The sequence below is a fragment of the Odocoileus virginianus genome, chromosome 8 (genome assembly GCF_023699985.2).
Source record: "Odocoileus virginianus isolate 20LAN1187 ecotype Illinois chromosome 8, Ovbor_1.2, whole genome shotgun sequence".
Classification (NCBI taxonomy): Eukaryota; Metazoa; Chordata; class Mammalia; order Artiodactyla; family Cervidae; genus Odocoileus; species Odocoileus virginianus.
In genome coordinates, this window is record NC_069681.1 from 26,881,142 (window position 1) to 26,908,863 (window position 27,722).

The 27,722-nt window shown below is 41.4% G+C and overlaps 1 protein-coding gene across 7 annotated transcripts in view; it reads right to left on the bottom strand.

The window, feature by feature from the left end:
- MYO16 (myosin XVI) overlaps positions 1-27,722 on the bottom strand; it is a 499,683-nt gene that overhangs the window by 342,797 nt on the left and 129,164 nt on the right. For 6 of the 7 annotated variants that reach the window (XM_070471419.1, XM_070471420.1, XM_070471417.1 and 3 more), the window contains one exon: positions 409-479. The exons of the other annotated variant lie outside the window; for it this stretch is intronic. In XM_070471419.1, coding sequence (XP_070327520.1) covers positions 409-479 — 71 coding nt within the window. The remainder of the gene's footprint in view (positions 1-408; positions 480-27,722) is intronic. 7 annotated transcript variants of the gene reach the window in all.

Below are 27,722 nucleotides of genomic sequence, written 5' to 3' on the forward strand. Positions count from 1 at the left end.
TGGGCTTCCTTGGTGGTTCAGTGGTGAAGAACCCGCCTGCCAATGCAGGAGACAACAGAAGACATAGGTTTGACCCCTGGGTCAGGAACCTCTTCTTCCCCTGGAGGAAGAAACAGCAACTGACTCCACTCTTCTTGCCTGAGTAATCGCATGGACTGCAGCCCACCGGTCCCTGGGCTCCAAACGAATCAGGCACGACTAAGTGTGTCTTAAACAACAACAGTTTACAAACTATAATGTGAGCAATTAACAAACATCAACGTGTCATTACTCAAGCCTGCTCATCTGAAGCACATCACTGCTGTGATCGTCTGTTACAAGCGCATTCTGCCACTGAGTCTGGTGTCCACAGCTGGTTCCCCTTCCACCGCATGTCACCCACTCTCACCCGGCCATCACAGCCCTTACCAGATGGAGCAGGCACCCTCCGGAGGACACAGGCATGTGGGGGTCGGCCCCCTCCTTCAGGAGTCGCAGCACTGGAAGAATGAGAGAGGAGAGTTACAGCTCATCTTTGTTCCTCACCGTGAACCAGAGGGTGCAGCGTTTCATTAGTGTCTAAATCCCAAACAGCCACGAAAGCCAAAGAAGACACACGGATCGCCATCCAACCTTATTTGGGGGATTTAAGCTTGGCAGCATTTCTCTTCACACTGAAACCTGTTTCTTGGTTTGCCAACATCACCTATTCAGTTCAGTTCAGTTCAGTTCAGTCGCACAGTCATGTCTGACTCTTTGCGACCCCATGAATCACAGCACGCCAGGCCTTCCTATCCATCACCAACTCCCGGAGTTTACTCAAACTCATGTCCATCGAGTCGGTGATGCCATCCAGCCATCTCATCCTCTGTCGTCCCCTTCTCCTCCTGCCCCTAATCCCTCCCAGCATCAGGGTCTTCTCCTGTTACAGCCCCACAAATTATTCCCAAAGGGGACCACACTCTTACAATTTATTATTGCAAAGTGCCTGGCTTAAGCTTCTGTCCTAGATCAAGGAGAAATAAGCAAAAAGAAGGGAATCACTTCACTCAGCTCATGTATGCTTTAGCTCACTCTTACTGTTTTAAACTCATTAGGACTCATTGGCTTAAAACAATAAAAGCTGACACTTTGCACATTAAACTTTCCTTCGTGCAATTACCCCTTGGCCCTACTTTCATCATTCTCCCAAAGCCATTTGTAGCTAAATTAGCAATGTCAGACAGCTCAAAATAGATGCCACTCATCAGGATAACAGCACAGCTGGAAAGTGACCCGTGTTTCCATTTGAACAGCAGAGGTGGATGGGGTAGGGCAAGGAATGCAACAGGCCTTGGGAGAAAGATTGTATTGTTAATATATCTTCCGTGACATACTGTGGGCTCCAAGAGGCCCATCCATTCCCCAAGACACTATTCCAGTTCCCACTGTTAACAGCAGTATCGTAGTTTTCATAGACAGACATTCATGCTTTGTCCAAATAGATAACTAAAGCAACAGTTTTTTGAGCTCATATCGCACAGAACTGTATAAAAAGACTAAGATGCAAACTCATACCTTCCAGAGCAAACTGTGTTTCCATTAACTTTCTCTGTAACTTGTCAATGTCATCAAAACACAAACACTGTTCTTGTCACCCCACGTGACATACTTGTCACCCCAAGTCTTGACTGTGTTCCAGTCTCTAGTTTGTTACCATCTTCCCCAAGTTTAACTGCACATCACAGAGGACAGACACAGTTTCCCTCACACAGCTTTCTCTCCAAGACTATCTCTTCCGTGATGTTTGCATGAGGGACGAAGAGGTGGCATGCCAGCCCCATGGGCGTGACAAACGCACACCCAGCCCAGTGCACTCTCCAAACAGCCCATCCTGAAACAGGAGCATCTCTGTCCAAATCCCTCTCCTCGGGGAAGTCAGATGCATTCCTGCTCTCAGACCAACAGTACACTTGGCCTGGCTCCTTGATCTTACACCTCATCCCCCAGCCCTCTTCCACAAAGAGGTACCTCCATAGGAGCACTATTCATTCACCAACAGCGTTGCCTTGATGATGTTCTTTCTTTAATAATTTAACTCTTTTTGTAACCTAGATTCTCCTCATGTGGGTAGTTGGTGGCAAAGGTATAGATCTCACAGGATGAGTTGTAACCTGGCATCCTATGGCTCATCCATTTGTGGACACAGGTACCTCCCTTGTCTCCCTTTACAGGAAAGTCCAGGAAGGTGAGGACTTTGCTTTCCTCCCCATCTCTGAGCTGCTATGAGCCAGCCTGTTGCCCAGCTGTATGTCAGCGGGCTTCCTTGCTCCCTTTCTCAGCCTCCTTCTGCACATATGTGTAGAAAGTGCATGCATGTCTTATTCCCTCATATACTTCCTACTCCTAATTTTAAAGTGTCCATGAAAACAGAAAGTTCCTTAACTATATTTACCAATAGTTTTCTCAGAATGAAAATAGCACTTTTACCCCAATAATTATTTGCTTAACAAATGAAATCATTCATCTTGAACGGGCTGATACCTCCTTGGTGCTTTATGGTCGTTACAACAAAGAACTTGTACTGGTGTGATCACACTACCGATAGTGAGGAAGATTATACTTCACTAGTTAAAACATTAGTAAAATGCTATTATATTTCTACAAAGAATCCACCATGCACACATGTGGTGAACTATACATAATATAAACCAGAGATACACTGGCCTTGCAGTTCGACCCACTGGAGACTAAGTCCCACTGGGAAAGCTAACGGACTTCGCTCTATGCCTTAGCTTTCTGTTTGTAAAATAATGGACAATTGTTGGACTCACAAGATGAGAGTGTAGTGTGAATTGAATGGAATAACACATAGAGCAAACTGATCAGGCCTCCTGGCACTGGTCAGGGGGTCACTAAATGATTTTTATTAGTAAAATTACTGTTGTCAGTCATGAAACCAATAATGATGTATCATTAAACACGTACCTTAAGGTTTATTCTAACTTTTCTCAAACCTTCTGATTACTAAATGCTGAATTTACGTATAGGATGTAAGCCAATGCAAATTTACCAAAATTCATTGAAAGATGAGTTTACAATTTATCAGGTAGAATAAAGGGGCAGAAGAAGGCAATGGAGGAGACGATGGGAGAATGGTGAGCAAGGGGGAACCAAACAACAGTTACAAGAAGACTGCATGTGACTTGGAGGAATGTGTTGTAGGGGATATTTTACATTATACTACAAGATGCAGGCATCGTTCTGTGGTCAATGAAGAGGATCATAGCATATTAAGCAAAGAAGTAAAAAAAAACCAAAATCTTAGGTAGGTGCTATGGACTAAGTGTTTGCTTTTCCACAGGAGCAGGTGGGTCACAACAATGGTGGCCTGAGCTGGTGAATGCTCAAGGGTGGATGGAGATGTCTAGATGATGGATGGATGGATGGGTGGATGGATGAATGGATGGCTGATAGGTGGATATGCATTTAGGAATTTGCTGCTATAAAGGCTGTGCAGTCCACAGTTTGCTGTAAATTCCATATAATCAACTGATTCTCACAAAATGATTTTGATTTTTACTTAGCTTTTGTATCCACAGTCAGTCTTTGTTTCCAATTGGTGACCAGGACCTTAATATCCTGGTTGATATTTTCACTGAAATCAATGAGTATGAACCAGGGATCACCAGGAAACTATGGCTGTCTGGCCAAACCTGTCAGTAGACAGCCCTTAAACTAAGAGTGACTTCTACAATTGTGGAAGGTGTGTGAGCAAAAGACAGCAATTTAAAAAACAAGACAAGATGTCCAAAAAGAATGTGTAACCCAGACTGTATGTGACTCTTAAGAGTTTAAAATACTTACTAACCGACCTTCGCAGAAAAGGTTTGCTGACTCCTGAGTCAGATAGAAGTGAAACAGTGAAGGATGTCAGAACTTCAGGAATTTATCAACAAACCTGAGTGACATCCTTGCTAATCAGATAAGTTCCTGAACAATGTAATCATATTTTATGACATTTTTGTGCTTTTCACAATATAGTGGCCACTGACGCAATACATTTTAAAGTACAACCTGCATCATCAACACTTTCTCCACCACTTCTTGAATTCTACACAGTCAGGATAAAAAATCAAGCTCTGATTTCTAACACTGGCCAATTCTTTTGGTATAAATCTCCCACCATGGCTGATCCCAAGCTACCAGGGTGTGGTGTCACTGAACCCAGAGTTTGGAGGCGATCTGATGCAGTTCACAGTTTTGTGGCATTTCTATCACACAGACAAAAAAGACAAAACTTTGAGAGCAAAAAAGGAGAGGAAAATGTAGAGAACTGATTAGGAAGTGATGAGCTTTGAGCTTTACCTTTGTTTTTATTACAATCTGGTAATAATTAGTTAATTACAATTCACTACTTAATTGTAAGTTTATATACTTTAGTTGTTAATACAGGTTTTAAAAAAAACTGTTTTACAACCAACTCATAATTCCTGATGTTTTAACAACCAGCTCTCAGGGGCAGTGAGGAGAGCCACCAGCATGGGACAGGAAGCAGCCCTGAGGTGGATAAGGAACATTGTCCAAGAATATCCACGAATGAGACGGACTCTGCACCCAGCAACAGCCGCGCATCCTTCCTGCCACAGGGAAACCAGTGAACAAACTCCAGCCTTTCCCTCACTCAGGCAGACATCAGACTCAGGAGAAAAAGAAGGGCAATCTAGCATTTTCTCTTCCTAGATAGAAAGACTATTTCCTTAAGCATTGTTCACACTATCAGAGCTAAAGTGGAACCACAGACTGGTTATGGGCTGGTTTGCCCCTAAACACCATGGATCCAGAGCAAGAATAAGACAAAATCGACTACTGATGAAATAAAGAAACATATATTCCTCACATATGCAAAGGGTAGACTGTGCTAAATTGTAAGCCTGTGCTATGGGTTAAAAATGACATCATGAGGTGCCCAGATATAAAAATAAAATAAAGAAAATATAAATTCAAGGTAAGCACACGCCGAGCTCCCCAAAATACGGAGGGATCTACAACTGCTCTCAGTGCTTCAGTAAAAGAATTACTTTGACTCTCCCAACTCCATGACACAAACACTGTAATTGTATACATATCAATACAATTGATGAGGAACCTGAGGCTTGTAAGTTATGTGAGGGTAGCATGGTGGATGTAAAACCTGTGGCTCCAAGCATTGTGTTCTTGACCATGAAGAACATCAGGACACTTTACCCCTCATGTAACAAGAGAGTGGAAGGGTCACCTTCAACTCAGGAACAGCAACAGGATTCAAGATCTACGGCAATGTCCTCATAGTTACTAATTTTGTGGGAAACTGTCCGAATTCAGGTTAAAATACTTCCTTCAAAAAGGTTCCAGTTCCTACAACTTTATAACAACATAGTTGGAACTGACAGTCAAGTGAAAAGGCACCTTGACTCAGAGTCTGTTACAATAAAATCTGCAAGGAAACAGCTCAAGGAAAAACAGCCATCTGGGGACCAAACAGAATAATGAAGCTGAGGCTCCTTTTAGAGTGTTGCTGCTTGGAACTGATTCAGCATTTATTGTATATTTGTGGCTTCATCATCAAGCTGCCACAGAAGTTCCATCGCAGTGTCTGTGTGGGGGACATGATTTGATATTTAAAAAGAAACATTCAGTCTCGAAATCTTCAGCTATTGGGATAAAAATGGATGAAAATACATCATCGTTAATAGGATCTGCAGTTGTCTCCCCTGCACATCCCCACCATCATCAGCCATCACCAAAACCAATGGTCCACCTGACAGTCGTCACTGTAAGTGTCTAGATACGACTGATTTACCTGTGTTGAAGACAATCAGCACATCGATGATGGCAACTTGATAGCAACTTGAGGACGGCAAGTGCTTTGCTGATCATAGGAGCTGGGGTGGACATCTGATTGCACAGCAATCTCTGCTGTCACGTGGTTCTCGTGACAACAGGGGGTTTGTATTCACAAAGACTTCACATTTGAAATCAACAGTCAAGGAAGAGTGAAACATTACCGTGGCTGCTAAGTTGTGTCCTCATAGGAAGCCCCATGAGGACAAGGAACACTGGACCAGCAAACGAACATTCTCTGGAGTCCTAAAGGTCAGAAATGTTGCTTACTAAGAAGTAACTGTGTGCATATGAAGTCGCTTCGGTTCTATTCGACTCTTTGTGACCCTATGGATCATAGCCCACCAGGCTCCTCTGTCCATGGGATTCTCCAGGCAAAAATACTGGAGTGGGTTGCCATGCCCTCCTCCAGGGGATCTTCCCAACCCAGAGACTGAACCCGTGTTTCACGTCTCCTGCATTGGCAGGCAGGAGCCCAAGTAGTAACTATTCTTTGGTAAACTTACGTACTACAACTAATACCAGTGAGAACGACGGAGAAAAGAAGATATGAAATGGCAAAGTGCTCCTTCATTCTTCAGGACATTTTCTTATCCAAAACCCAAAATACCTCCCTATCAAAACCCACGGCATGTTTTTGTAGGAAAAAGACAAGCAGATCCTAAAGTTCACAGGAGACTCAAATAGCCAAAATAATCTTGAAAAAGAAAGAAAATGAAAAGAAGAAAAAGATAAAGCACGTGGGATGACTCACTTTACAATTTCAAAACTTACTGCAAAGCTTTGGTCATCAAAACAGTGTGGTGCTGGTTGAAGACAGATATATAGACAAATGAAATGGGAATGAGAATTCAGAACAGCCAAAAGGTGAAAACAACCCAAATGGCCATCAACTGACTGATGAGTAAAGAAAGTGAGTTAGAGCTACATAATGGAAAATTATTTAGCTATGAAACAGGAAATAAATTTATGTTACAAGATCAGTTAAAAAAAAAAAGATCAGTTCAGTCACTCAGTCGTGTCCGACTCTTTGCGACCCCATGGACTCAAGCACGCTAGGCCTCCCTGTCCATCACCAACTCCCGGAGTTTACTCAAACTCATGTCCATCAAGTTGATGATGCCATCCAACCATCTCATCCTCTGTCGTCCCCTTCTCCTGCCTTCAGTATTTCCCAGCATCAGGGTCTCTTCAAATGAATCAGCTCTTCACAGGAGGTGGCCAAAGTATTGGAGTTTCAGCTTCAGCATCAGTCCTTCCAATGAACATCCAGGACTGATCTCCTTTAGGAGGGACTGGTTGGATCTCCCTGCAGTCCAAGGGACTCTCAAGAGTCTTCTCCAACAACACAGTTCAAAAGCATCAATTCTTCAGCACTCAGCTTTCTTTATAGTCCAACTCTCACATCCATACATGACCACTGGAAAAACCATAGCCTTGACTAGACAGACCTTTGGTGGCAAAGTGATGTCTCTGCTTTTTAATATGCTGTCTAGGTTGGTCACAGCTTTTCTTCCAAGAAGCAAGCGTCTTTTAATTTCATAGCTGCAGTCACCATCTGCAGTGATTTTGGAGTCCAAAAAAATTAAGTCTGTCATGGTTTCCATTGTGTCCGCATCTATTTGCCATGAAGTGATGGGACCGGATGCCATGACCTTTCAGTTTTAAGCCAAACTTTTCACTCTCCTCTTTCACTTTCATCAAGAGGCTCTTTAGTTCTTCTTTGCTTTCTGCCATAAGAGTGGTATCATCTGCATATCTGAGGTTATTGATACGTATTGAGGTTATTGTTACAACATAAATGAATATTCAAAGACTAAGTGAGAGAAGTCAGACACAGTAAACGATATAGTGTGTGACTTCACGTATATTAAATATCCAGAGGAAGGAAATTCATAAAGATAGAAAGCATATTGGTGGTTGTCAGTGGCTAAGCGAGGGGGAAATGGAGAGTGAGTGTCTATGGGATTCAGTATTTCCATTTGGGATGATGACATGCATGTCCTAAAACTAAACAGTGGTGATATATGCAGAACATGGTGAATGTGCTAAATGGTACATTTTAAAACAATGAAAATGGGCAGTTGTATTTTAGATGGATTTTATCACAATAAGAAGCTATAACCCTCTTACTGTGATGCTCTTATTAAACTTTATAACCTTCTTAAACCACATATGCTTTATTATATCTTATCTTATGTATGAAAGTGAAAGTCAAAGTCAGTTGTGTCTGACTCTCTGTGACCCCATGGACTATACAGTCCATGGAATTCTCCAGACCAGAAGGCTGGAGTGGATAGCCTTTCCCTTCTCCAGGGGATCTTCCCAACACAGGGATGGAACCCAGCTCTCCCGCATTGCGGGCAGATTCTTTACCAGCTGAGCCACAAGGGAAGCCCAAGAATACTGGGGTGGGTAGCCTATCCCTTCTCCAGGGGATCTTCCTGACCCAGGAATTGAACCGGGGTCTCCTGCACTGCAGGCAGATTCTTCACCAACTGAGCTAAGAGGGAAACTATGTAAAAAATGTATACAGAATCAAAAACAGAAATAGCTTTATTTGCATAAATCCTATTTGTGTTTCTCAATAATTCTGAAGCAGGATGGGAATAATTCTGAGTGATAATGAAGTCTTATCTGTAAAATATCATTTTGGAAAATTTTCCTCCAATATGATGAAATATGTATGTTTAGCCAAAAGAATGTACATGGAGAGCAGTTCTGAATTCAGAAGTATAGTTTCTGGTCACTTAAGAATGACTCAGCAGGGGTGTTCAACTTTAACTAGCACCCTAGACACCAGATTTTACAGTTTTCAACTCAGTATCAAATAAACTACATGTTAGTCGTTATGTGACTCCGATATTTCCCAGGTTACTATTTCAATGTCTACCTTTTTTTTCTGAGTCTCATTCATCAGTACATTTTCCTTTTTTATGCTCTGACCTGTGTGCCATTAAGCATTTATAACTGTTGTCCCCAGAGATGCTCATGTGGAAAAATACGTACCATGTGATACATTTAGGAAAGAGATAAACACTGCCCCTAAGAAATGATCAATTCCAATTTCAATACTTGCCAGAGGCTTCCACACTCAACAAAAAAGAGTGAGCCTGCCCTTTCCTTGGTGCTCATGACCTCAGAAGCTGCCAGAAAAATCTATTTATCAGAGGTAGGTCTTCAAAGAAAAGAACTGCCCTACAAATGCAAAATCAACAGTTTTTCATGTCCCTACATGTTGCATACTTTATTTTAATTAACCGATTTCAATTTGTGTCTTAAACACTCTTGAAATCCAGCATTCTGTGCGCAGGCTAAGTTACGCCAATGAATCCCAAATACCTCCGTTAGTCTCAGAAGTACTGAGGACATTTCCGTCTCATGAAAAATCAAGGAAACATAAGGCATGCATGATGGATATCGTTCCTTAAGAGTAGGTCTTGAAGAGAAATCTGTTCCTGGTACCCAGGTCTTTATTTAGCTGAAATCTATACTGAGCATTTACATTTGACTCATGACGTTATGTGTTTAAAATTCCATTATTAAGTGAAGTGAAAGTTGCTCAGTCGTGTCCGACTCTTTGCGACCCCATGAACTATACAGTCCCTGGAATCCTCCAGGCCAGAATACCGGAGTGGGTAGCCATTCCCTTCTCCAAGCAAAGTTCCCAACCTAGGGATCAAACCCAGGTCTCCCGCATTGCAGGTGGATTCTTTACCAGCTGAGCCACCAGGGAAGCCCAACACTGGAGTGGGTAACTGTCCCCTTCTCTGGGGGATCTTCCCAATCCAGGGGTTGAACCCAGGTCTCCCGCATTGCAGGCGGATTCTTTACCAGCTGAGCCACCAGGGAAGCCCAAGAATACTGGAGTGGGTAGCCTATCCCTTCTCCAGCAGATCTTCCTGACCCAGGAATCAACCCGGGGTCTCCTACATTGCAGACAGATTCTTCATCATCTGAGCCGCCAGGGAAGCTCATTATTAGGTGTGAGGGGAAAACAAACAAAGGCAAAGGTAAGCTTCCAACAAGTTAGGCTTTAGGGATGTTTCAAAATGCCATTGAAAGCAGTGCCTTTTAACTTAGAGATGCTAATGACAAATCTGCTTCTGAATCTGAAAGGGGCACTTCCTGTGTTGTCATGTAGCCAACCTCTAAACCAAGGTCAACACCTACGCAGAGCAGGCTTTCCTGAAAGTTCAAGAATGTGGTGGCAGTAATAGTCGGGGCTCTTTTTCTAGCCTATTTATGTTCATTAAGCATGTATCTCACGAGAGTGTGGACTGCAAAAGTCACCTCTCTTCAAACCAGAAATAACATTGACTTAGCTAAATATTAGAGTGGCTAAACAAGTGGGGAGGGGCACCCTCCACCACTCTGGACTCAAGATGAAATGAATCCTTATCACACAAACAGTGAACAAAAGTGCAAATGACGAAATGGCTTGTGTTCGGACTTCTTGCTTCTTTCTCTCCCCTCACTGCTTTTTTACACTATTCAGACCAGGATGGTTTGCAGCTTTTCTTTCTGCTATTGAAAATACAATCCAGGGACTTCCCTGGTGGCCCTGTGGTTAAGGCTCTGCATTTCCAGTGCAGGGGGTGCAGGTTCAATCCCTGGTCGGGGAACTAAGATCTCACTGCTTCAGGGTGTGGCGATAAAGTTAAAAAAAAAAGAAGAAGAGAAAAAATAATCTAACAGGCAAAAAACTGGAAGACCACAAAATACACACCATAAAATACATACCATAGAAAATACATTCTTCTGTGAGAAGTAAATGAAGTAGAGTCAAACACTTCCCCGAGCCTCACACTTACTTCAATTACACAAGCAGCTATTCTGGCCAATATTTACCTGAAAATACTAGAAAACAGAACTATGCCCATTTATGGCAAGTAGATTGACTCTAATTTGGACATAGGAGAAAGTAAATTAAAAACCTGCATAAATAATTTGTTAATATCTTGTCAAGTTAAAATTAATCAAAAGCTACAATTACAGTAAGAATCATCGTTTTATAAACAGGAGGGAATGTTAGCTCGGAACATGTAAAAATGCTTAGTTACATTAAGTGCGGCAGTGACAGGAGCTTGTGTAAAGTGTGAACGTGAAGAACCAATACAGCTTCACTGGCACTCTCCTGGCCACCCATTTTCCTACCTATTCGGGATGTGTATTTTGCGGCTGTGACTTTGCTGGTTACGTGGCCTTCCCTTTTTAAAGTAAAAGAACACCAATAAAAGCTTTCAATCTTTTCAAGAAGCACAGTATATTGTGAATATCAATTTATTAAACACAAAAGTGAGATGAGTTGACATTTGGCCACACTGACGACCTGTGTTGCCCACAAACAGCCCCGCTATGGACTATTGCTACACAAACTGCTATGTAACTCTGAGACGCACTGCCAACTTCAAGATACAAACTCAAATAAAAATATTATATTGTATTTAGTGTATGTTAGGAAGACTACCCTTGCCAAAAGGAAATCAGTTTAACCTGACTACATGTGTCTTTTTTTTTTTTTTACATTTAACTTATTAATTCAGCCTCCACTTGGTTAAATCCAGGGTAGGAAATAAAACTCCTTGTGATTTTCACTGCTCTTTTGCATCTTATCCCTTTGCTGGCTACACAGATGCACATTGGGTACTACACAATGCGGAGGAACCACAAAAATCCCAAGGTGGGAGAAAGTTGTGCTTTGAAAACTACCTGTAAGAAAATCTGATAAAATGTGCCCCCCTTTCTCACCTTAAGTCATCCAGCACTGTTGCTACAAAATTATTTTTTTTTTCAAATTAGCCCATTATCCACCTCCATGTTCTAAATAATCTTCATTTTTCTCAGACCGTAACAATCCATTCAGTTCTAACAAACACTATTTGATAATTCTCTAGGCAATGTTCAGAGTTTTGGGCTGACACATGCATTGCTCTACAGTGCTTCAAGTTTTTGTCTACTGGATTTAAGTGTTAGTTCCCAAGGTTGTGTCAATTTGGGACTAGAACCCATATATTCAAATCATCAAAAAATATGTTTAGATTATCACAGAACTGAGGTTAGGAGAAAAACGTATTTACCATAAAAATGTATATTAAAATGTCTATGTGTGTAATAAAACACATTTAAGCTCCAAACTAAGAAAAATATGCTTTTTGTTTTTATTGGATTAAAAAGACTTAGCAACATTGAGACATTTAGTACATTGGCAGCTTTAGTCTACAGTACAGTTGACAGTGAAGATAGGCAGTTACCTAGAAGATTAAGGGGTTAAAGAATGAGTTCAAAGAAAACAGACAAATGACATTGCAAGGAACTAAGGGGCAGAGGTGACTTCAGGGAAGCAATGAGATGCAGATATAGAGGAAATGTAAAACGGTACAGCTGGTGAGCAAGTGATGCAGCTCCCAGATAACACCATGGGGAAGATATGGAGAGATGCATGGTCCGCCAGCAACACTCCAAGATACAGCCTCCCCCACACACAAAAGGCCAGACACACATGGTATTTCACAGCAGGATTATGTGAGCGTGAGTGTGTGTGTCTGTGAGAGAGATAGAGAGCATGACAGAGATCCAGTATTTTCTGCTAGTACCATTATTTTAATATCACTGATTACAATCAACCCTGATTATCAGAGCAATCAGTTAAAGTAGCTTAATTTAAAAATTGGCTAAATTATCTAGAACAAAATTTACAGAACACATGCAGGAAACATGAATGTAGAACAAAAGCTGACTGTCTTCTGTTACACAGATACACTCTTTGGTTCAATGTATTTCACAGGTCACGGAGCTCCTTGGCACGCGCCTAACATCCTAGTCTCATCTAACTTGTCTACTCTTAAAAACGTTTTAAGTTTTGTCTTCTTCCTCTCAAAAGGAGTTTTTGCTCTTCAATCTTGGTCTTAACAAAGAGCATCTTCTAGTTACTGTTTTTCAACAGACCTTTTCTTTTTTTTGGTTTTATAATAAGTATATAAAAAAGTAAAAAGGTGACTTAGAATCAAGATTAAAAGGACTGTTTGGCTAAAACACGTTTGTAAAATAAGAATATAATCAGCAGCATAGGTAAAGGTTAGCATGGCATCTTTGTAAATTCTTTGCCAAGACTGAGTTAACGGTCTAATTTAAAATTTTCAAACCACATATCACTACTAAAATAAGAAAGAAAAATATTTATGCAGTGAAGAATAAGATTTTGCACGTTGGGGTGGCATGTATCGCCAGCGGATCATTCCTTCAAAGTGGACACTGTGAACAGTTTAGAAGAGTTTCAATGACTTGAATTGTAGCTAATTTGCTTACATCCGAAAGGTTCTTTTAGAACCTTTAGCAGTTAAGTCGATTTAATAGAAAATACATTTAGGAACTTTCACATGAAAAAGATTAAGATTAATGAAAAGAATTTTGAATGAATCTCTTCAAGGATGCAGAATTCAAATCATCAAAAGGAGTCAGTGCATGCCTGGGTGTGTGAGAGAGAGAGAAAAAGAGACAGAAATGCAGACCAGGCTTCACTGCCAGGCTCCACTCGTGGAGACGACACAGCAGTGTGGTTGGGAGGCGTTCCCGAGGACGCCCCTCCCGTGACCCACCCCACCCTCTGGTGCTCACATCTGTATGACTCTCTCCCTGTGAATATGGTTGAGACTGTGACAACTTGTCACCGAGGTCCTGGGACATCAGTTCCGCGCCTGTCTTGACAGACTCACTCTAGAGACTATTTGAATTCAGCCTCAGACTGAGCCGAGAGGCCACTTGCCAAGAAGCTGAGATGGGTTCTAGGAGCCGAGACATCCTGCAGGACGCCAGGGCCTTTAGTCCTAACCCACAGGGAACTAGTCAGCTTTATAAGAAGGTTCTTCTCCAGTCAAGTCTCCAACACAGCCCACCCTCAGCTTCACCACAGCCACTTGAGACCCTAAGTAACAGACTCAGTGATGTCACAGTCAGATCCCGGGCCACAGAAGCAGAGGCATGCCCAGCGTGCCTTAAGGGGGCCGCGTGGGCGACTAACTTGTTACGGAATAATCATGGCTCTCTAGCCGCTCAGTCAGCTGCACTCTTCGCGACCCGCGGGCGGCAGCACGCCAGGCCTCCCTGTCCTTCACCGTCTCCCAGAGCTTGCTCAAACTCATGTCCGTGGAGTCGACGATGCCATCCAACCACTAAGCAATAGAAAACTCATAAAGCCCACCCCAGAGTGATTCGTGAAAACAAGCTTATTAATCAAGGAAAACATAATTTCAGACTTTTGAGTAGCTGGGGACTTCTGGAAGAGAAAAGAGAGGAAAAAAAGAGGAAAGTGGTGGAATATTTTAGCAGGTTTTTGGTTACAGATACTCTATTCAGTGGGAGAACACAGCAGAGGTTGAGAGAACAGGGAAAAGTCTTTGCATTGGAACCAGTACCATGAAGAAAGCTGGGAAGCAAAAGAAAAAAAAGAAAGAAAGAAAGAAAAGAAAGCGAGATGCATTTGAATAAACCCAGAGAGAAGATTTAGAGCAGGGACTTAAGTTGTAGTGAAATTAGAGACAACGAAAAACAGGCTGAGATCAGGTTACAAAAATCTTGAAACTACACAACATGAAAGAGGATCTTCATTCTTCCAGAAAAAAGCCGGTAGGCTTTTTAGAATAGGAATGACATTGCTAGGATCTTTTGGGAACAACGCTAATACATTCGAGTGCATGAGATATCAGAAGAATGAAATACTGAAGGTAGAAACTCCAGATAGAAGACCAATGAAAGTAAAAGGCGACAGCGTTAGTCGCTCAGTCCAGTCCGCCTCTTCATGACCCATGGACGGCTCCTCTGTCCATGGAATTCTCCAGTCAAGAACACTGGAGTGAGTAGCCAGTCCCATGTCCAGGGGATCTTCCCGACCCAAGAATCAAACCTGGGTCTCCTGTTTTGCGGCCAAGGTCAGAATTAATGCTGGCCTGGCCAACTCAATCCATAATAAGTATCACCCAAAAATAAAAATTATGGTGGTGGTTCTGAGAGTATTTCAACCATCACTGATGTTTATTAAGTTATGAGTAAATACAAAGAAATTAATGAGAAGAGTCAACTGGTTTGTTGTATATCCTGCAAGCGTGTTTCTCCATCAGATAAAGACTGATAAAAATGAATGGGCTCATGCACCCAACCAATGTATGACAAAAACTACTGTAACGATGTAAAGTAATTAGCCTCCAACTATAAAAATAAATGGAAAAAAAAAATGAATGGGCTTTGGCTAAACAATGAGTCTGACATCTATAGCCAGCCCTTCTTCCAGTTCTTGAGTAGGAGGTGAATTTGGAAGTAGGGGAAGAAAGATGCAAATAAATTGTCAAATAAAACAGCAGGAATTTCCATTTTAACCACTGTTGTGCAAAAGAGCAGAAAGAAAGAAAAGCAGGAAAAGCCAAGAAAGAGAGAAATCTAAGAAACAGTTGGTGCGCTCCGTCTCGCAAACCTATGCCTGAGTCAGAAGCACTCACAGAAACTCCTACAAGAGCATTTTTGTTCTGTTTTGTAGGGTATCCATGTTCTAAGACACTAAACCTGACCTTTACATGAACAGGATTGGAGGATGCCTCATGGAAGGCACTGGACTTACTAAGCTGGAAAATGGAGATTTTAAACAATATTGGGAGATAAACAGTGGAAAATGAGCTGAGAGCTGGCTGATGGACAGAATGGTAAAATCACTCAGGCACATACATAATTCATTATATTCTGTGACATTCTCAGTCCCCACCGAAAGTTGTTACAAAATTCTATTTAGAAGACAGTTTCTGTATCATGTTAATCTCACTGTTCCTCCGTTAATTGGTGCTTTTCTGTGAGAAATGAAGCACCCACCGCTGAGTGGGCTGTGGGGCGCTTCCAAGCGCGGTTTGGTATTACAGGGGCTTTTCCACTTCCACTTCTGTATCGCTATCGTGGTTTTTCTTTTAACATTAAAAAACATGATTGGAGTAAGATGATTTACAATGTTTCGCTTGCTTCTGCTGTACAGTAAAGTGAATCAGGTAAACACACACCTATACCCTCTCTTTCTTTATACTCCTTTCCCATTTAGGTCATTACAGAGTGTTTAAAGAGTTTCCTGTGCTACAGAGTAGGTCCTTACAGGTTATCTCTTTTTTATAGACTAGTATGTATGTGCCAATCCCAACCTCCCAATTTATCCCTCCCACCACCACCCCACCTGCCTTCCCCTCTAGCTATATTGTGCTTTTATCCTTCATATTTCAGAGAGTCTTTGTACTTGTGTGTTCATCCACTTTATAAGAAATGATTGTTAGTGCAAAGGGAATGGGCAAGGATATAGGCTATTTGTCTGGTTTAACAAAGATACACTTTGACAATGAAAGTGTATTGAATTCTTACCAAAGATAGTCATGGCAAGGATAATCAAAAATGTCTTATTACTCACTAAAAGGTCTTTGTGAGGCATTTGAGTAAAATGATTCATTTTCATTCCTGTAATATAGCCCCTTGATAAAATTTGGGGGTCAATTAAAATTAACTTCATTCGCAAGTATGATTAAAAAAAGAGTCTGACTGTGACATTTAAACAAACACATGCACATTGCAATTGCCAAATTTACAATTATCTCCAATGTATTTTTGAAGGTTCTTAAAAATTGTGGTGTCACATAAAATTTAAAAATCAAATCACCAATTATGACATGATTAGCAGTTTTGAAAACCGTTTAAACTATGAAAATAAAATTTAGTTAGACTTCAAATGTCAAGTCAACAATCTATATTCTTAAAGCTTGTAACCTAAAGTTTTAAAATTGCCACAGTAGTTTAGGGCACTATTCTAATCATATCTTCCTAGTAATAATTATGAGTTATAACCAGTATAGTGACAATGCCCATTCTGAACAATAAGAAAACTACCGTTTAATAAATATCTACCTAATGTCCAATCTTTACATGCTTGCAAACTAGTATCAACTCCATCTAACAGATAAGAAACTTGAAACTCAAAGATGTTGAGTTGACTTGCATGATGCCGACACCTTGATCCTAGACTTCAAGGCTTCAGAAATACGAGCAAACACCTGCCTGTCATTCAGCCGCCCAGCCTGTGTTCGAAAGCCACGGCAACCTCAGCTCACCGACACAGCCGGGTCACTCCGGCATCTCATTCTGAAGGCTCCTCCATTTGCCTCTGGGTCCTTCCCCTTTTCTCCCTGCAGGTGTTCCCCCCACCAAGTCTCTTACACATCTAATCTCATCTTGAGGTCCACTTTCCAGTGGGCCAAGAACAAACACAGTCCTTGAAACGAGAATTCGAGGGAAGGAGGGGGCGGGACGAATTAACACTGACACACACACACTACCGTGCGTAACGCCGATAACAAGCGGATCTGCCGCAGAACGCAGGGGCCAGCCGAGCACTCTGCAGTGAGAGGGAAAAGAGGCCCAAGGAAGGTGGTAAATATACAGACATATGGACAGGAAGACGTTCCGCATTGTGCGGCGGAAACCCACACAGCATTGCAAAGCAAGTTCTTCCAACTGACAAATGAATGAATTACTGTTTAAAAAGAAATGAGAATTCAAACAAAATACACCTTCGTGAACAGAACTGCATCCTCCCCAAATCGGTGTGTTGAAGCGCTAATACTCCCTGTAACTGTATTTAGAATACATGCGCGCATGCTCAGTCGTCTGACTCTCTGACCCCATGGACTGTAGTCCGCCAGGCTCCTCTGTCCATGGGATTTCCCAGGCAAGAGTACTGGAGCGGGTTCCCATGCCTTCCGCCAGGGGATCTTCCTCACGCGGGGATCGAAGCTGCATTCCTTGTGTCTCTGGCATTGATGGCACGCGGGTTCTTCACCACCGCACCACCTGGGAGATGCTTCTGAGGAGGTAAGTTAAATGAGGCCACAAGAGTGGAGCCCTGCTCTAATAGGATCGATGTCCTTATATCAAGAGACACAAGAGAGCTCATTTTCTGTGCAGGCATCAAGGGAGAGTCATGTAAGGGTACGGAAGTCACCCATCTGTAAGCCAGGAAGAGAGGTCTTGTCAGAAAGCAAATGTGCCCAAAACTGCAATAAAATTAATTTCTGACGTTTAAAGCTTTCATTCTGCAGCATTTTATTATGGCAGCCCACACAGAAAGGTACATAACACGTTTCCTCATGAAGACAATCCCACAAGTTGGTAAAAAAAAAAAAGGTAAAATCCCTCCTCAAGTGGCACCGTATTGTCATGCAGTACATGCACCTTTCTGCAATGTTGAAGAAGGCAATCCATTTCAAATCCTCAAGAGTTTCAAAAAGCAGAAAGCATGTTGCTCCTACCAGTTGGCCTAGTTGGAAAGGAAATTCAGAGGATGAATGCCAAGGGCCTGAATTCTCAGGCTTAACATCAAGCTTTATCTTCCTAAAATTCAACTTGGACATAAAATTGCGTTTGTGATCCTCATTTTATTAGAGCCAGAAGGTAATCTTGTTTTCCTATAGAATCAGTTCCAATTGAGAAGGAAATAAGAGGCAATTTTCAAATCTATGTCACCCCAGGGTCTTCAGAAATGGCTTCTAGAATTACACAGCTGGAATGAGGTGGACCTACAGCCTCCTATATCATATGCCAATTCCATGTGAAGCAGCTCGTTTATCAGACACAGATTTTTGCTTGTAGATGCCTCCCGTGAGAGTTCGGTCATGGACCGTAACGTGTGGGTTTTTCCATTTTTATTTTTCTTTGTACTTCCAGGCACTGCTAAGTCAGTCAGTAGCACTCTATTCTAGTGCTCAGGAGCTGCTGCAGTGAGGAAGGAAAAGAGAAGGGTTCCTACCCTGAACCAGCAACTGCTTGGGACAGAAAGTCACTGAAGACACAGCTTTGTTGTGAGTTGCACAGAATGGGGAAGATAGGCATTTATATCAAGAACGACATTAGAAGGCAGATGTAAGTAAGTGAATCTAGATCCATGCATAAGATGCAAAGGAGACTGCCTTTTGGGATTGCCAAGGAGAAATATCACTGTTTCAGAAATCAGAGATTATTTAATTCAAGTCTTGAAAGAGGAATAGAATAGACATTTTGAGATGAAAATAAGAGTAAGACACAAAGAAATTAAGAGAAGCAGGAAGCCAGCCTTACACTCAAGGCTTGGCAGCATCTCTGTTAGATCAGATTCATCACACTCTCCACAGGGACGACTGGGACCTGAGACAGGACTATTACCTGTTTGTCTTGGCCCCACGGACGGTGGAACGTGTACCTTCTTTGTCCCCTGGACAGAGAATTTCAGTGAATCCCAAGAGTAAGTGTGACAAACATGCCCAGATGGGAACTTCTAGAATCAAATGAGAACTTCAGCACAGCAGAATCCCCAGAGGGTCTCTTAGAACACAGCTTCCTGCCCCACTCCAGGTTCTGATTCAGCAGGCCTGGGACAAGGCCAGTCGACCTGCATGGCTAACAGGCTCCCAGGCACGGGCGATGCTGCCCTCTCGGGACCACTCTGGGGGTAGCATTGTCGATGGCCCACAAGATAGAAAAATGAAAAGTATTATCAGAACCAGGAAACTGTGAAGGGCTGTGAAGAGTAATGAGTTATTGGAAGAAAGTCTCTGAGATGCCAACTGCACTCCAAGCGTACAGAACGGGAAACAAAAACACCTGCATGGTTTTAGAACTCCTATGAGAAAACATGAATATCCATATAAAATATTTGCTCGTGTAATTCTCCATTCCACTGGGAGAAGACAGACACAGCAAACAAGCAAGGCACTATGATTGCACATAGTGATCAGTGCAACGAAAAAGAAGGAAAACTTGGACAAATTCTGAGGAATTTTGGTGAGAAAGAAACCAATGAAACGACAGGGATGTGGTTTAGTTTACTTTTCTTATCACTTTGGAAAATATGACAGTGTATTTTTTTCCATGCAAACAATCTTGTGCTGTGAATAATGAAGGAGAACCTGAGAGAATGATGACCTTGAGAAGGCCAGAGGGAGTGGGTCTCCCGAGTGAGTCTGCCAACGTGCTGCTTTATAAATCAGCAATCTTAAGTTTCTATTTCTTAGAAACTGTCTGCATATTGAAAATTCTCAATAAAACCCCTGATAATATATTCTATCCATTCTTACATGCACTAAACGACTTCTCTGCTCTTATAAATGGCAAATATACACTTTCCATGTAAAACATGTTACTTTGGAGTGTACAACAGTCATACCACTGAAGGCAAACATGATCTACAGACTCTATTGCTGCTGTTCTTGTACCCTCGGCAGCAGTCTGGGCCTCTGACAGGTTGAGCCTTTTTTCTATGAAAATTACCAGGTTTTTCTATCTTTCTTCTTCCATAGACTATTCCAAGCACAACAACTCAGAGAACCCTTGGTTTATACCAGTGGCAGCAATGCTATTTAAATGTGATGGATTGAAGACCTCAGCCACCATATTAATTCAGTTAACTAAAATATCTGTTTTCTTTTTCAGTCTCAATTTAATTAAAACTTGAGAAGATGCAGACTGAGAAATTGCAGATTTTAGACTCTGCCACTAATTCTCATGAGACATTCTTCACATTAGTCAAAAGATATCAAGTCTAAGAAGTAACCTCATATGGAACAAGAAAGACATTGACACAGATGAGTGATCCTGTAAAACTATAAGACAATATTTTCTTGCACATACTAGAATTCACTACCTATCTTTCTCTCCCCTAAAATATGAAAACTATTGGGTTAATTTTTTAATGTGCTTTTTAATCCAATAGTTCCCCTTCACACTTTCTCTAATATTCATGTAAGAAATGGCATTCAAAAAAAGAAAGGTATGATCCCTAACTGGAGGCGGGCATGGCAACCCACTCCAGTATTCTTGCCTAGAGAATCCCATGAACAGAAGAGCCTGGTGGGCTACAGTCCAGAGTCAGACATGAGTGAAGCAATTGAGCATGCACGCGTGCATACCTAAATGATTCGTTTCTACCTTTATGCTCATGCTGCCGTGTTGATGCTCTTGCTGCCTTATTGCCATTCCTTCAGATAACCAGAAAAAGGTCCAAGTCATTCTCCATGGAGAGGAGAGAGCTGACAACATGCACGCTGGGAATGTGAAGGTTCACAATAACCTAAAGCCTTTACCCTCTCAAAAGTTCTGCTAGCCCCGGGGACTCCTGCTTACAAAAGAAATGCCTTTCTCTGTTTAATTCTGAGATGCTCAAAGGTCCTGAGGTTGGAGTGTTTCACCTATTTCAACAGCATCACTCAATCCCCTTTCAAGTCATAATAACAGCGGATATGTATTATGCCTGTAGTAATACATGACAGATAAAAGTTCTTTGTATGCATTATTTAACTAACCCTTACAAGCACTTAGGAGAGATGGTCATCTCTGCCTCTTAACCTTAGTTGCAGAAGAGGAAGGTGAGAATAGGAAGGTGGCCTGTCCCTGACCTGGGACACACAGCTCCTAAGTTTTGGGGTTGGGATCAAACCCATCACTACAAATGTGGAGTTAAAACTCTTGGTGCTAACTTATGCCATGACACTCTCCTATAAAAAACCTGTTTTTCTCTGCCTTCAAGCTATTTTTCCCAGCCAAAAAGTCCCTTTCTCTCTTCCTATTGAACTCTGAAAATTTCCCAAAGAGTAGAGTTTCTGATTCATCTATTCCTCACCTCAGCCCAACAAATGCCCACTGAAATTTTTTTTAAGTAGATAGACTTCTAATTTCTTTTTAAAGAACAATGTATCTTTCCACCTAGATTATAACTGCTTATGAAGCACAATTTTTTCTCTAGGTTTTTTTTTTTTTTTTTCCAATTACTCTCCGTACCTAGTAAAGCTGTGATTACATGGCAGGCATTTAAAATAATTAATATTTCTCAGAAATATGCATTTGGTACTGGTGAACTACTAAGCCACTCATTCAATTCATACAGAATCCCACAGAATTTAAATGCACTTAACTTGAGGCTATTTATGATTTTATAGCCTGTTTTGAAATGTGTGTGTATGCTCAGTCACTCGGTCATGTCCATCTCTTTACAACCCCATGGACAACAGACTGCCAGGCTCCTCTGTTCATGGAACTCTTCAGGCAAGAATACTGGAGTGAATTGCCATTTTTCTACTCCAGGGGATCTTCAATGACCCAGAGATCAAACCCGGGTCTCCTGCATTCCAGGCAGATTCTTCACCATCTGAGCCACCAGGAAAGCCCATGCCAACTAAATCCTCCTAATTTTAAGTTCTGGGCATATTTCTCCTTGTGCAGTACTTAACACGCATCACAATTATGTTGAGAACAAATGCAAGTAGGGAACAAGGACTGAGTACCTGCTTATTAGATGCGATCACTGTTCTCACGTTGGTAGAGTCTTGGTATCATTTCTGTACATATTAGCTTAAATTTGCCAATGGACCATCATTTTACAACTGCCTGTTTGTGCAGCTGGTGACAGGGAGGCGGGAGAGAGACAGCGCAAGGCTGCATTTGATAAAACTCCACAGTCTCCACTGGGCAACACCATCAGAGCACCAGGGTCATGTTCATCACGATGACCTAGAGGGGTGGGACGGTGAGGGTGGGAGGGACGCTCAGGAGGGAGGCGATATATGTAAACATGTAGCTGAATCATTCCATTTTACAGCAGAAGCTAACGCAACACTGTAAGGCAGTTATACTCCAGTAAAGAGTTTAAAAATAAACAAAAATATTTTTTAAAAGATTGTATCGTTAGATGGTAACAGTGAAAAATCATAATTGGCTCCTCCCTTCATTTATACTTTACATACTAAAAAATAAATACAAATTTTTAAAATTTAAATAAATTTATGATGTAGCCAACTACTTCAGAATTTTAACTTCTGGGCCAATCCAGTAAATGTAGGGGGAAAAGCTAGGCTAAGTACTCATGAGCTTTACATTAACTGCAGTCTCATTTTATTTTTTCATCTATAAAACACATAAAGAATACATGAAATGCATTCTTTGACCCAAGGCTTCACACTTGATCGCCAATGATCTACTTATGAAATTCTAAGTGGAAACTTCTAGGAGATGATCCAACAGGTAGTGAGCATTCACTGCATTCTAGGCATATTCTTAGAAGGCTCTGGATAATATGCAGACATCTGACACTACCCATAAATATTCAAGGGAGGTAAAACCATTAGCACTTTACAAATGTGCGTCTAAATCCATGTGACCTCCAGATATCTGGACCAGAAGGTGGGGAAGAGGGCTGATATTAACTGAAACAGAAAACAGGAGTCTGGGATTGGGAAAAATACTGGGACAAGTACTCAATTTTGAACATAAGAAGTTAGAAGTGTAAGGCCATCAGAATGGGGGCATCTGGAGCTGAGAAGAAAGATCTAAATATGATTTGGGAATTGTCAGAACAGATGCAGTGGGGAAAGGGGGACCTTCCAGGGAAGATGGGTGGGATGAGAAGAGTTAAGCTCGAAGCTTTGGCTCGTGACTTTAGGCCACAGCCTTCCAGGAAACCAAGGACCAGGGGCTGGAGAGACAGGAGAAGGAAACAAGAGTCTCGCATTCCTGTAATTTGATAGCTTCCTTTTTCCTAAGCGACAACTTAGAACTTTCAGTTATATGGAGATAGAAATGAAGCTTGACATTACAGGTCTATACTGTGCTTTCAAGCACTCTGGGTATCTGGAATAAAGCAGGCTCTCAGTGGGTATTTTATATTCAAACTAATGAATAAACCATTTTAAATTGTAAAAAGGGAAAAAAGAAGGGAGGGGAGCTGATCACGGAAAGAGGAGGGAACTCACTGAAGCATAAAAGAGGGAACACACTAGAGCACATCTGCCCACTTCTTTGGCCGTTTCCTGAACAGTGGACTGAAAGTTCACCTACCCAGGAGAAGAATTCCAAATAGCAGCAGGAGGAAATCAATGCAGTGGATGGTTCAGCTCATTTTACCATCAGAGATAAGCTTGAGGGGCGATATGTGTAGTGCTCTCATCACAAAAGAAGAAAATCTAATCAACAGTATTAAGGGAGTGGGGGAGGAAACTTTTGAGGTGATAGATGTTTATGGCCCAGATTCTGGTGATGGTTTCTCAGATATCCATGTATCTCCAAACTCATCAAGATGCTACATTAAATACGTACGACAATTGTATATCACTCTTATCTCAACAAAGTGATTTTTTAAAATAAGGAATTAACTTGAGACAGTGTTGTGTTGTGAACAAAAAACAATGAATTCTTTTAAGGTTCAGTATCCTCACACACACAAAGGGGAGAACATTCTTGTACCTGCTGAATATGGTTGTTGAAAGACTAAGTGACTAAAATCAAATAAAGCACAAACACTGTTGAAACATCTGCAGAATGCCAAACAGCAAACGCATAATAAAGTCAATCCACTGCTGTTTACATTACTTTTAGTCAAAACATATTGTGGACTAATTAGTAAAAACTGGTATCTAGGAGTAGCAATTCTAACAGAGGGATTGCATTCCTATTTAAATATTTTCTGTATATAGAGAAAATTTCTCTCTCTCTCTCTCTTTCTCTAACATGGTATAATTCAAAGAGTTAAATTAAAACCCCCAAAAAAATTTAGAAAAAAATTTGCTTTCTAGATGGAAAAGAATTATTGAGCACATTTTAGATTGATGGAATATATTAAAATGACAGATTACACACTAAAAAATCACTATCTCCCTGAAGAGAACAAAAAAGTGTCGAAGGCACTAAATTTATACTTACAAAACGGCAACATTTAGAACGTTAAACAGAAACCCGTGAATTGCTTGTTAATGAGACGCCATAAACCTTAGCACATGTAACGTGTTGGCCTTTGACAAAATATATTTGATCCCTTATACTCAGCAAGCCTCGGCGCTTCCCAGGTGGTGCTAGTGCTAAAGAACCTGCGTCCCAGTGCAGGAGACATAAAAGATGCAGGGTTTGATCGCTGGGTTGGAAGATCCCTGGAGGAGGGCATGACAGCTCACTCCAGTATTCTTGCCTGGAGAATCCCATGGATAGAGGAAACTGGTGGGCTACGGTTCATAGGGTCGCAAAGAGTTGGACACAGCTGAAGCAACTTAGCACATACCCACTCAGTAGGCCAATGAAAGAACTTGAGACTAACTGATAAAGTAATTTAAGCAAATACACACTCTGCAAAGTTTTTCAAATAATTCAAATGGAAAGTTTTTTTCTTATGGCAACATTTTTTGGTGTCACAATACTATAAATGTATACATTAAAGTATGTGGGTAACTTAAAAATAAATAAAAGTATGACCACTATGACTATATGAAAACTGTGACAAATCTAGACAGTGTATTAAAAGGGAAGAGGCATCATTTTGCCAAGGAAGGTCCATATAGTCAAACCTATGGTTTTTCCAGTACTCATGTACAGATGTGAGAGTTAGAACATGAGGAAGGTTAAGTGCTGAAGAATTGATGCTTCTGGACTGTGGTGCTGGAGAAGACTCTTGAGAGTCCCTTGGACTGCAAGGAGATCCAACCAGTCCATCCTAAAGGAAATCAGTCCTGAATATTCACTGGAAGGACTGATGCTGAAGGTGAACCTCCAATACTCTGGCCGCCTGATGCAAAGAGCCAACTCACCGGAAAAGACCCTGATGCTGGAAAACACTGAAGGCAAAAGGAGAAGAGGGCAGCAGAAGATGAGATGGTTGGATGGCATCACCAACTCAATGGACATGAGTTTGAGCAAACTCTGGAAGACAGTAAAGGACAGGGGACCCTGGTGTGCTGTGGTCCATGGAGTTGCAAAGAGTAAAACATGACTTCGGGACAACAAAAGTTCATATACTGAATACCCTCAATGTGAAATTAGGATTTGTGAGCCTTTGGGACATAATTAGGTTTGGATGAGGCCAGGAGGATAGAGCCCTTGTGATGGGATTCGTACCATTATAAGAAAAAAGACAGGAGTATCTTTCTCTCTCTCCATCATGGAGGGACACAGTAAGAAAGCAGCCATCTATCAGCCAAGAAGAGAGCCCTTAACAAGAACTGAATCAGCCAGCATCTCAATCTTATATGTTCCAGCCTTCAGAACTATGAAAAAGTAATGTCTATTGTTGAAGCTATCATCTTATACGTTCCAGACTTCAGAACTATGAAAAAGTAATGTCTATTGTTGAAGCTATCATCTTATACGTTCCAGACTTCAGAACTATGAAAAAGTAATGTCTATTGTTGAAGCCATCAAGTCTAGAGTATTTTGTTACAGCAATCAGTGCTAAGACACAGAAATTTTTGTGTGCACAGAAATTTTTATTTACATTGCAGTAATATACCTAAAATGTTTATCATTGACTACAAATTAAAACTCTGGCTGAATTTGAAGCCATTCAACTATTTCTTCATCATTTGATGGCAATAATGACCTTAGTTAATGAACATTATCTCTGTTTGCATTAGTAACAGAAACTCTTTCCTGGGACAAGGAAATTTATATAAGTTGTATTTGAGGACATTTGTCTCCAAGAATCCTCAGAAACTGATTGTGTTGTTTCACCCCTAAAGAATAAACACGGTAGGGGCTTCCCTGGTGGCTCAGAGGTAGGGAATCCACCTGCCAATGTAAGAGATGTGAGTTAGATCCCAGGTCTGGGAAGATCCCACATAGTGAAGTGAAAGTCGTTCAGTCATGCCTAACTCTGCGACCCCATGGATTACACAGCCCATGCAATTCTCCAGACCAGAATACTGGAGTGGGTAGCCTTTCCCTTCTCCAGCGGATCTTCCCGACCCAGGAATTGAACCAGGGTCTCCCACATGCCATGGTGCAAAAAGCCCATCCTGCCACAACTACTGAGCCTGTGCTCTAGGGTCCCACCCTGCAACAAGAGAAGCCACGGCAGTGAGGAGCCCACAGACCAAAACTAGACGGCAGCTCCAGCTTGCCACGACTAGAGAAAAGCCCAAGCAGCAATGAAGACTCAGCACTGTCAAAAATAAACAAATAATTTTTATAATAAATAAATAAAGGTCTCTCTAGTCAAAGCTATAGTTTTTTCCAGTGGTCATATATGGATGTGAGAGTTGGACTATAAAGAAAGCTGAGCACTGGAGAATTGATGCTTTTGAACTGTGGTGTTGGAGAAGACTCTTGAGAGTCCCTTCGACTGCAAGGAGATCCAACCAGTCCATCCTAAAGGAGATCAGTCCTGGATGTTCATTGGAAGGACTGACGCTGAAGCTGAAACTCCAATCCTTTGGCCACTTCATGTGAAGAGTTGATTCATTGGAAAAGACCCTGATGCTGGGAAAGACTGAAGGCAGGAGGAGAAGGGGACGACAGAGGGTGAGATGGTTGGATGGCATCACCGATTCAATAGACGTGAGTTTGAGTAAACTCCAGGAGTTGGTGATGGACATGGAGGCCTGGTGTGCTGCAGTCCATGGGGTCACAAAGAGTCGGACACGACTGAGTGACTGAACTGAACTTATAGCATAGGGAACTGTATTCAATATCTTGTAATAAACCAGAACGTAAAAGAATATATTATATGTTATACATATATATATATATATATATAATTATGTACTTATATAACTCATATATGTACCCTTTGAAGTATACCTGAAACTAACACAACATTATAAATCAACTATACTTCAATTGATCAAAAAAAAAAAATCTCCTCTAGAGAGCTCTCTATACTCGCTGGGCCCATTTCTGTTTTCCCACTCTGTTAGAACTCATACCTTTAAGATTTCTGCTTCTTACAATTCACCAAACCAATCATCTCCATATTTCTAAGCTTGATGGTCAAGACCCAGCCTTTATCCCACTGGACTGAGCAGAAGAATTTGGAATAGTTGATTACCCATGCTCCTTGAAAATTTCTCATTATTTAACTCCAA